At 40.4% G+C, this 11783-nt stretch overlaps 1 protein-coding gene across 1 annotated transcript; it reads right to left on the minus strand.

The window, feature by feature from the left end:
* Positions 1 to 3476: 3476 nt before the first annotated feature.
* Positions 3477 to 7920, minus strand: lrrc4ba (leucine rich repeat containing 4Ba). Its single transcript, XM_016544261.1, has 3 exons — positions 7587 to 7920; positions 7424 to 7485; positions 3477 to 6269 (listed from the first exon to the last, which is right to left on the minus strand). The coding sequence occupies exons 1-3, from the start codon at positions 7801 to 7803 to the stop codon at positions 4314 to 4316; spliced, it is 2235 nt and encodes a 744-aa protein (XP_016399747.1). The 5' UTR covers positions 7804 to 7920; the 3' UTR covers positions 3477 to 4313.
* Positions 7921 to 11783: the final 3863 nt, after the last annotated feature.

Here is an 11783-nt window from a genome sequence, read left to right on the forward strand (position 1 = left end):
AGACTGAGGAACCAATGCTATAGACCTTCTGCTGATAAATCCAGGACCAAAGTACAAACGACCAAATACAAATCTTTGAAGTAAATGCTGGAATAAAATATTTACCCCCCACACCCAAAGCAAGAGCTGCCCTAGATTTGTCTGTCAAAGCCTGAGCATGTCTGCAACTTTAACACACACACACACACACACACACACACAAAAACAGGGACCATTGTCGCACGTCTGAATTTCTGAATTATGTATCATGAATGCTGGAAGTACCTCCCACCACTTCAGCCAGTAGGAAATTGGCATGACTGCCCCCCGACTTCTCGATTGGGGTATTAGGTAGGAATTGAAAATTGTTTTTTCTCCATTCTAGCTAAGAGCATCATTCAGAAGATCATACACAAGCCTGAAGCATAGGAAAATATGCTAAAGTGATTTAAACTGGGGATTTAAAATGGATGTCTGACTCTCACCGTCTCTCACTACAGTCTTTAAATGCAGTAAAAAAAAAACACACACAGATGTCGCAAACACACACACACACACACACGTGAGGGCAACAGAAACAATATCAATGAAAAACATTGGTCAAAATACATGGATGTCTTCAAATAAGCTTACAAAAGCTGAAATGGCCATTTCCATTGTTTTCACTCACACACAGACACATGGTTAAACCAAAACCCGCGACACCACATTCTCTGGTGCTCTTTGCTTAAGTCCTAACCAGCTGGTGGGCAGGGTATTTCTCTGCAAAGCGTGCTTATGAGAGAGCTGAGATTCATCGGCTCGATGTGTATGAGTGTGTGTTTTGGGCTCTGTGACTCAGATACCGCAGTGCTACGAGGGAGAGAGAGGGCTCCTGTCTTCCTACCTTTGTCACAGCTTTTGCATGCTTTGTAAGACTTCAGGAAGCGAGATATATCTGAGGTTGCAGGCTAGGTGAAGATCATGAGATATGTGATATGTTATAACAGTCTCTGCCCTGTCCCACTACCAATCCGTTGGCAATACTTTCTAGTAAGTTGCTTTGGAAAGAAAGCATATGCCTTGAGCACAAATGTAATACGATTACTGTCTGGTACACACATATGCACACACACACACACAAACAACGGTGTATGTTAATCACTCGAGAAGCAAATGAACATATGCACATCTCCAGCATGAGAGGGAGAATATGATAATTTCGAGTGTAGGGGATGATGTGCCTATGGAAGATCAACGGTGTGTTAGATATGGACATCTCGATGACTGCTACTCAAGGTTCATGAATGTCAACAGTAAGGAGGTTTATTGATATGCAGTGTGCTGCGAATATGCTAATTTCTGATTTAAGAACACGGATGGCAACGGTTTTGTCCTCGTAAATGGCATCCTGTACTGGCTCCATCCTTGCATTTGCATTTGAAACCTGAACGCTGTGATAGGGACTGTCACAGAAGCAACAGTTGCCAGGGAAACCTCACCATAGGAACCTGTTGGGACGCTGTGCCAGGGTATGGGTGCGCCAATATGTCGGATGACAATTGACACGGCGGTGTGCTCGCGTGTGGATATTTGTACGTGTTGTAGGCTAACAAGATTTGACAAATACAGGCACTGGGACCCACAAAGATGGCACCCTGGCTCTGACAGTGTTTGGCACATTAGTGTGAAGGCGTGTTGCCGTGGCAACAGGGTGTTGACACGGTACAGTCACACTTCTCGGCACTGATAATGGGTGACATTCTGAGAACAAGTGTGTATCAGAACCCCGGTCTCTCTCTTTCCTCCTTGTCTCTCTCTCTCATATCTCTTTCTCTGCAGAGAAGAACGCTACCACCAGCCAAATCACATTCTGTCTGCATCTCGGGAGAACTGTCTCCAAGCTGTAAGCTCTAAGGGTTACATATAGTGATACCTTTAAATACATGAGAAAAAGAAAAGACAAAAACATAGAACAAATCAATGCCACCAAGTTTCACAATTTCAGTTGCCAGTTTGTGTGCCATTTATCACTTAGTCACTTCGAAATTAATATATATATATATTATATATATATATATATAAATTTTTATTTCGAAGTGACTTCTGCTAACAGAACATTTTTCATAATTATAACGAGTGTAATATCAGCTAATTATAATAACAATAACAATATTACAATTAAGATAACGCTTGATTTTGAAAAAACAAAACGAAACAAAAAGAAACTAGATAAAAACAAATAATGAAAGACACTTATTATCATAACAGTTTTGTTTTAAAAGAGCTCTATAAGTTTCTATAGTTGTCATTTATTTGTCCATTTTCATTTAAAAAAAGCTGTCCAAACTCCAATCTCGCTCACTGAGTGGGTTTTTTCTTACCTTTCAAAAGCTGTCTTCTGTTCGCTTTCTTCTCAAACAGTAGTTCCGTCCACATGTCTGGACACAGTGTTCGCAATAATCCACTTTACCCCTGCAGTAATCACCAGAGTTTGTGTTCGGTTCTGAATCTCGTTGATTGACGTTGGCAAAAAAGCAGGGTCCTGGTAAAGTTTTTGTCTTATACAAAACAGAGGGGACAGGCCATTGAGGGAGTCATTTCATGGCCCATCCATTTCCTTGTTTGGAGTAGTTGTTGTTGTGGCTTTGTAATGCATCAAGCAAATAGTTGTCACTGTCAGTATATCCACTGCTATTCCAGCTTTACTGAGGGGATTATCAGCTGTTGCGACAATCACTTTTTACACAATGAAAAAACAAACATCACCTCTATAGGTAAAAACAGAGAAACTGACTAAATCCGCTATGCTTTTGACACTTGATATTTTTCAAGTTTTTTAGTGATGATAGTAGTAGTAATTTAATGTCAACAGGAGCCTCTTTTTACTCAACTTTCAAATCGGATTTTACTAAAACATCTCACTAAAAATATCTTTTCTCAGTATAACAGCATGTAGATCAGCGTTTACAGTGTTTTTCTTTCCATTGCATTGCATACTATCATCATTACTGTCTTTTGATTAATTCTGTTGGTAGTGGTGTTAACTGATATTGTCCCAATTTGGGTCTCAAATGCCTGCAGAATCAAACAGTAGTGTATTTATAATGTTAATTAAAATTACCTCTCCTCAATGACCCCTGTTAGTTATAGAACAGGAAAGGGAAACCTTTTAAGACTTAAAAAACAACGCCAAAGTATCTGAAATCAAACACAATTTCCAGAATATCCATCTCTGTCCCTCCGTCTCCTCAGGATGCCCTTAAGTCCTGTGAGGGTGTACCAGTTTCAGACACATTTTTGTTTTTATGCAGAGAAAGGAATTATAAGTGACAAAGCGCTACAACAGCAGCTGCTAATTCTTCAAAAGCCGTGGCTTTCAGTCAGAAAAATGTAAAGATTCATCATAATTTATCTCTCTGAATGAAAATATATTTATATATCATGTATACTTTCATAGTTTATATATTTTCTTAAAATTTGTATATCTTTCATTGTTTTTTTGATGTTCTTGTTCATTTTCATATCTTCCCCTCAACTGTGAGAGCCTTCGAGAAAGGGGAGAAAACTGAGTCCATCATCGCGAAACATAAGCCCTCTACACAGTGCTGGTCTACTAATCTATCTTTCCTTCGTAGGACTGCAAACCTCTACAAAATTTGAATGATCCATTTTGTTATCTGAGTTTTATGGTTCACTAAACCATTTACACGTGTGAGTTTTCATTCTCAGCCACTGTCCATAAATACTTAAGGTTGTTCATGTATTTCTATATACACTTCCTACCTAATGGTGTGTATGGTTCTAATTTTTGTAGCATATCTGCTTTATTAATGGAGTACAGTATACGCGCAGATCTTTTCATCTTCTGAAATGTGTTTGTACGCATGCGTAGTGAGGCTGATGTGCAAAGATTTTGCTTTGGCACAGATTGGTGCAAGTTTGGCACATAATTATCAATCTTGCATTACACAAAAACGTATCGATTTATATCGTATTGGCAAGTGTGATTTTGTTTGCTGATGTCTGATGATCCCCTTCATATGTGTGGATCAGAGTAATGTAAAGACTGTGATATTAAACTGCTGAGTGGTTGCCTGACTTCCATCTAGAAATTCCCCCACTCTTTGCCAGTGTATGTACTTGGTAGTGATTTCACAGCTGTATCTTGTATTCTTGTGTAGGTAATATTTCATACAATGCTGGGTCTGCCTTTCTCATTACTCCTGAGAACATACCCATAGGGGCTGAACAGCCAATACCCTTCATCTGTTTCTGTCTCCCTGATACTGTTTCTCCATCTTTTATCTGTACATTTACCTTTCTCCCTCTCTCCCTTACTCTCTTTCTCAAATTCAGATCTGGGTTTCTTGGACATTCTCCTTGGAGCCGCTCTTGAAAAGCAACGGCTCAATCTGTGGGTTCTGCCCTTTACCCATCAGGCCTTTCAGTGACCCGTGGATGCCAAGGGTCGGCAGAGGCATTGAAGAAGGCATGGAGCATGATGTACTACTTGCAGAGACTGGCACCTGCGTGTAAGAGATTGGGGTAGTCTGGGCCTGGGAGCAGGGTGAAGGGTTGTTGTTATTGTTTAGGCCTCCACCTGAGCCTCCGCCAAGGCCCAGACCCATCATGTTATTGTTGAAGTGATGGGCCTTGAAGTAATGGTTGAGATGCTCAGCTCGTGCAAGGTTTGGGAGGTTGACAATTTCAGGGTGGTGCAGACGCAAACTCTGTCCGCCTCCGCCGGACCCTGCTTGCGGTACTGTGGATCCTCCTGAGATGCCGCTGCCACGGATGCCCGTTCCCGGTCCAATTTCATCTTCGACATTAATGATCTCAATGGCTCGTGCCGGCCCAAGGTGTTTGTGCAACTGATGCTGCTTCCTCAGCTTGTAGAACACCACCAGCATGACGGCAGCCATGAAGGTAATGGCCACGAAGCAACCGATGATGATCTTGGTGGTCTTCATCACATCATCTAGTCCAGAGGGATAGCTGGGCTCAGAAATGGGGACAGTGAAAGTGGGTTTGGTTGCTCTGGGAGAAGACGATGAGCCAAGGATTGAGAGAGAAGAGGCAGTAGTTGGGACTTCATGCCAGAGGTGCCCAGAAGGTGTAGGCCCGGGAATATGGATGAAAGTCTCGTTGAAGACACGCAATGCAGAATCTTCATCTCCCGTAGACTCCACAGTTTCTACAGTGACTGTGGTGAAGTAGGTGTAGTTGACACTGACGTCTGCTGCGGTCACATTCAGGACAGCAGTTGCCGTTGTGTTCCCAGCTGAGTTGGTCACAATGCAGGTGTATTGGCCAGTGTCACGCAGAGTTACATTGGTGAAATTCAGTGTGCCATCATGCAGAACGGAAATACTGACCCTATAGGAGCCATGGGTCATTAGGGTGCCGTTCGGTGTGACCCAGTTCACAGAGGTCATGGAGGTACTGGTGCGACACTTGAGCTCAGCAGCCATGCCCTCGGTCACATTGAGGTCAGTGGGCGGCTCCACAATGACAGGGGCATAGCAGGTGAAATGGCTCTGGTCTAACTCTCCTATGTACTTTCCCTTAAGGTAGGGTGGTGCGTGGCACCGCGCACAGCAAGTTGTGTTGCTCGGCACAGTTTCTTTCAGCCACCAGCTTAGCCAAAGCACATCGCAGTTGCACACCCATGGGTTGTGATTGAGGTGCACTCGTTCCAGCTTCTGCAGAGGTGTGAAAAGGTCATGGGGCAAAGAGTGCAGGGAATTGTGGGATAGGTTAAGCTCCTCTAGGTTCTTGAGATCATCGAAAGCATTGCGCTCGATGACCGACATCTGAGAGTGCATGAGCCATAGTTTGCGCAAAGATTCCAGGCCTTGGAAGGATCCGGGTCTGATGATTTCCAGACGGTTCCCAGACAACTCTAGTTCCTCCAGTCGCACCAGGGGAGTCAAGTTAGGGATGTCCTTTAGGCCACACATACCCAAGTTTAGGTAGCGCAGGTTGATGAGTCCGACAAAGGCTGCATCAGATATATAATCCAGTTTCTTGAGTTCGCCTAGGTCAAGACGCCGCAGCGAGGGGACGCGGTGAAAGGCGTAGCCTGGTAAAGTCTCAATGGGATTGTTTCGTAACCACAGTTCCCGCAGCTTGCTGAGGTACTCAAAAGCTTGCGATGGCACCAGCGTGAGGCGGTTGTCGAACAGTTCCAGAGTGTTGAGGTTTGGGAGGCCATTGAAAGCACCCACCTCTATCTGGCGAATCTGGTTCTTGGAGAGCTGGAGGATCTCCAGATGCCGCAAATGTTTGAATGTGTCTGATTTTATCACCTAAGTGAGAAAATTACAGGTACAAGTTTAGGATTAAATTTGTGTGTGATCTATTTGTTCCTGTGAAGGATGTACATGATAGAAAATATAAAGTCATAGACAAAGAAAGTACATTCATTACTGATTGTTGTGCTTTACAGAAAAGTTGTTCTGCAAGTTGCTATCAGTCACTCTTATGAAGAAAAACGCATTAAAGGAATAGTTCACCCAAAAATAAAAATTGTGTCACTGTTTACTCAACCTCATGTTGTTCCAAAACCGTATGCTGTTATTTTTAATCAGTGAAACACAAAAGGGGAATTTTTGAAGAATATTCAAGCAGTTTTTTCTTTCAGGTCATAGTGACCTTTTTTTTTTCCATCTCAAAGAAAACAACAACATAAAGTCACTTTCAAATTAATTTATATGACAGCTCTGTGCAAGGAACAGAATAAAAGTTGCTGTTCACAGCAAATCTTATCCTCCGCTGTAGCACTCAAATGTAATTCGACACATTTGAACGGGCATTTGAACCACGTTCAATTCTGACACACACAAACGAATGCTGTTTAGTGTCCATGTTAAACCTGGCACGAGGCATTGGACCACTTTAGAGAGGAAAATATAAGTGAATAATGAATTAAAAACATTACGTCTGTTCTCACACACCATTATCATACGGCTTTAAAACAGCAGATGGAATACTACTTTTATTGTGTGTCTGTTTGTTTTTGTATCCGAACATAAATTGTTATCTGAAAGGAAAAGTACTGCATAAGGATTTCTCAAAAAGCTATCATTTTCCACAGAACAGCATACAGGTTTTAAGTGACATGAAGATGAGTAAATAATGACACAATGTTCATGTTTGAGTGAACTGTCCCTTCAAAACCCAATACAAAAATGCCCCATATAAATGGCTTGCAACTGTAAATCTCAGTAATGGTGGAAACAATCATAATATTAGAATGTGCTAAAACCTGATGAAAAAATAAATGAAAAGACTAGAGAATATTCACACATCCTATATGCTGTGGGTTCTAAAACAATTTGTCTCTGTGCATCGGATGTAGCCAGAACTGCTTTTCTTGGGCAGCGAGAAGCTTCCTCCTGGCCTACTGCCACAATCCCCTCTGTATATAGAGCAGGGGAGGGGAGGAGGGTGTTAAACACACTGGGTTGGGGGTGTTGAAGAGGAGGGTGGAATCTGTCAGAGCTGCACTCTTGTGGTAAAATGCTATGGGAGAGAAAGAAGCCAAAGAATCTAGGATGCCTTCAGGTATTAAAACATTTTTAGATTTTTAATCATTTCAAGTGGGGCTCGAGGACACAACAAACCACGTGTGTTGTTTGATATACTGTCGGGCACCTCTTCTAAGTTTCGTCTTGTACAGATCACTCGACTAGCTTGATTAGAACAACTGCACGGCACGGGACAGGTGGAGGCGGCTCCGACTGCCTCTTGACCTGGGAGGATGAGCCACAACAGCAGCTGAACCAATAAGAGGAGGAGGGGGGAGGGACTAGGAAGACTGGTCACCGTGGTGATGCGCATGGCAACTGGGTCATGACCCTTCCTGTGTTCCAAAGAGGATGGTAGGCTGATTCCAATGTCTCTTGAATACTGTCTCTTTTAACAGTTGTAGATTCCTTCCGCAATGGATGTCACTTCTGCATTTTTCAGTGGAAAATAATCATCAACACTAATAGATGAATACTTAGACAGACAGAGAGAGAGAGAAAGAGAGAGAGATCCAAGTGAAATGTGAACGAGAGACAGACAGTAAGGAACAGATATAGAGAAAAGGTAATGTTAAGAGGATGAGATAGAGGGTGAGGAAAGAGAGGAGAGGGAGAGGGAGAAACATTAATATTAATAATTTCTCCCAAGAGAGAGATGAATGAGGAAGGCTTAATAGAAAAGGATTAATATGAAACAGAAAGAGAGATAGAAGGAGAACGACAACATAGGTGCATCAAAAACAACAAGTGCACAAGAAAGATGGGAGAGATGCAGGGAAGACAACACAAGAGAATGAATACAAAACAGGTAGTGATAGAGAGAAAAGAGATAACTGAACTGATGTGTGTGTGTGTGTGTGTGTGTGTGTGTGTGTGTGTGTGTGTGTGTGTGTGTGTGTAAATAAAATTAGTTTGAACAATGACAATACAAACACACACATACAAGCATGTCTGTAAGCACGGGGTCTCGTTCACTAATAATCACATACAAGTATACTTATGTGCACTGGAAAGGTTATCAGACAAAATTTCTTCCAGACCAAGTGTGCATGCAAATAAATTTGTGTTATTACATGTTATTTTTTTGTAAATTTTTAAAGGTCACATTAAACTTTAAAAACTAGAAATTACTTCAGACCCTGCGAAATATATCTTCCACTGATGATATATAACACTTTTTGCCTTTTCTTTTGAATAATAAAAGTAACAAATAATAATTCAAATTGTTGAAATATAGGCCTATCATCTACTCCACATTGTATTGAGTCAAGCAGTTTGTTGGTCAAATGTCTTTCACCATATGATTAAGAATTTTAGTCAAGAGTTCACCAAACTTAAAAGACAAAACTTCTTTCACATCTAACATTTGCATATGGATGGAAGTGAAAGGAACATGAAGTCTGCACCTGTCAAAAGCCATTTTCACTCTCTGCAAATGTATTCTTATGCACTCTAAAGATCTTTACTCCTGAGAATGATTTTCAAGAAATGCCAAGTTTGTCATTCTTAATGACATAAAAACAATAAAAACCTTTTGCAGAGGCTTAGACTACACATGACCAATTGCACTTTTAAAACTAAATCCAGATTGAGCTATAATGCACATTATATTGTTAAATGAAGTAGGGTCACTTAGTCGTTCAATTTATTAAGAAATATTTTATATAACAACATTTTGGCTTCACACATTTCCTGTTTCTACGGCCACCCGGATTCTGTGGAATTTATGTACAGTATGTGTGGTTTTAATATTTATCATAAATTTAAACAAAATATAAGTGTGAACTGAATGAATGAATCATGATTTCTGCCTGAAAATGTTTGCACACTCTCTTTAATAAGCACAAATACAAGGTGATGAACCCTGGCCCGAAAAAACACACACTCCAGTCAGAGGAACAAATGTGACATCCCCTGCTGCTGCTTGACTGTGACCATAATAACCAGTGTTTTACTGTAAGCATTAGCATGCCGTTATGGGCAAAAGCCATTTGTAGAGCTGTCATGTAACAGGAAGCCATGCCCCAGGCCTTCTTCTATAAACACTGCAACTCAAGCATCACTAATACAGTCACAGCTACCTGCAGCAATACCTGCCTCTCTTCTTCCATACTGCATCTGCTGGTAACCAGGTGGGTAACCACAGTCCAGACTATTGGGCTATAGCCCCAAATGTGTTTTCAACAGCCCCGGACCTTATGTGCTGCCTTTTCCACAATTTAAATAGAAGAAGAAAAAAAAACTGTGGGGAATTTTAATGATCAAATGAAAATGAAAACTAACAACGAAACTGAAGCTGTCAAGTTTCAGAAAGGATGCGCACAGTAAAAAAGGGCCAGCAGTTGTTACCTTATGGCAGTGGTTCTCAACCAGGCGGCCGGGGCCCACTACGGGGGCCACAGAATGACTTAGAAGTATTTAAATTAATAGAATTAAATTTGTTGAATAAATTAATAATAATCAATTACATGTAAAAAAAATATATATATTTTTTTTTTTTCCTCAATAACTATAGAAACACATACATTTTCGGAATACAGATCATAACCACTGGAATCACAAAATAAATTGTGGTTAATTAAATTCATTACATTAATTAGTCATGTTAATTTCATATAAATGTTTGAAAGCAAGCAGCCTTGTCATAATTACAGCAGAAATACTGGAAATATCTTTCCAGTATTTCCAGTGTATATGGGAATATTGTGCTGGAAAACAGGGTGCCTTTCAGTTGCACTGCCTTATGGATTGCTGGTGTAACCTAATAAATTAGTTTTTGGTTAATAATTTACAAAAACATAATTAAAAGTGGTCCATTTAACTTATGCACTATATAAAGAATTTTAAGAACAAATCTTTATTTCGAATCTGTTGATTCATTTCACAAAACCGGTCTAAATGATTCGTTCACTTATCAGGTTCTTGACTTCAGCCAATCGACTCCAGTTGCAGTGGTTCTCAGTTTAACAGCTCACTGGAGGAGAAGATTCAGTGATTTAGGCCTTTTTAACTTAATATAAATAAAAACAGCATCAGAATCATTAATGAAGCCCACTTTCTAAATATGTGTGGAGCAGGAATCCTGCTGTAAATGCTCTAGTGAATATACTGTGTATATATATATATATATATATATATATATATATAGTTTAAATATCTTGCAATTAAAGACTCATATTATACAGAGATAATTCAATCCTTATTAATAGTGATACAGTGAGGGAAAAAATTATTTGATCCCCTGCTGATTTTGTACGTTTGTCCACTGACAAAGAAATTATCAGTCTATATTTTTAATGGTAGGTTTATTTTAAAAGTGAGAGACAGAATAACAACAAAAAAATCCAGAAAAATGCATTTAATAAAAGTTATAAATTGATTTGCATTTTAATGAGTGAAATAAGTATTTGATCCCCTATCAATCAGCAAGATTTCTGGCTCCCAGGTGTCTTTTATACAGGTAACGAGCTGAGATTAGGGGCACTCTCTTAAACTCCTAATCTCAGTTTTTTTACCTGTATAAAAAAGACACCTGTCCACAGAAGCAATCAATCAATCATATTCCAAACACTCCACCATGGCCAAGACCAAAGAGCTGTCCAAGGATGTCAGGGACAAGATTGTAGACCTCCACAAGGCTGGAATGGGCTACAAGACCATCGACAAGCAGCTTGGTGAGAAGGTGACAACAGTTGGTGCGATTATTTGCAAATGGAAGAAACACAAAATAACTGTCAATCTCCCTCGGTCTGGGGCTCCATGCAAGATCTCACCTTGTGGAGTTTCAATGATCATGAAAACGGTGAGGAATCAGCCCAGAACTACACTTGTCAATGATCTCAAGGCAGGTGAGACCAAGATCGAGCTCTTTGGCATCAACTCAACTTGCTGTGTTTGGAGGAGGAGGAATGCTGCCTATGACCCCAAGAAAACCATCCCCACCGAGGTGGAAACATTATGCTTTTGATGTGTTTTTCTGCTAAGGGGACAGGACAACTGCACCGCATCAAAAGGACGATGGACGGGGCCATGTACCGTCAAATCTTGGGTGAGAACCTCCTTCCCTCAGCCAGGGCATTGAAACTGAAATGCGGTTTTCTGGATTTTTTTGTTGTTGTTATTTTGTCTCTCACTGTTCAAATAAACCTACCACTAAAATTATAGACTGATCATTTCTTTGTCAGTGGGCAAACGTACAAAATCAGCAGGGGATCAAATAATTTTTTCCCTCACTGACTACGTTTACATGGACATCAGTAATCTAATTATTTACCTTATTCTAAATAAGACAAT

The sequence above is a fragment of the Sinocyclocheilus rhinocerous genome, unplaced genomic scaffold (assembly GCF_001515625.1).
Source record: "Sinocyclocheilus rhinocerous isolate Xijiao unplaced genomic scaffold, SAMN03320098_v1.1 scaffold220, whole genome shotgun sequence".
Classification (NCBI taxonomy): domain Eukaryota; kingdom Metazoa; phylum Chordata; class Actinopteri; order Cypriniformes; family Cyprinidae; genus Sinocyclocheilus; species Sinocyclocheilus rhinocerous.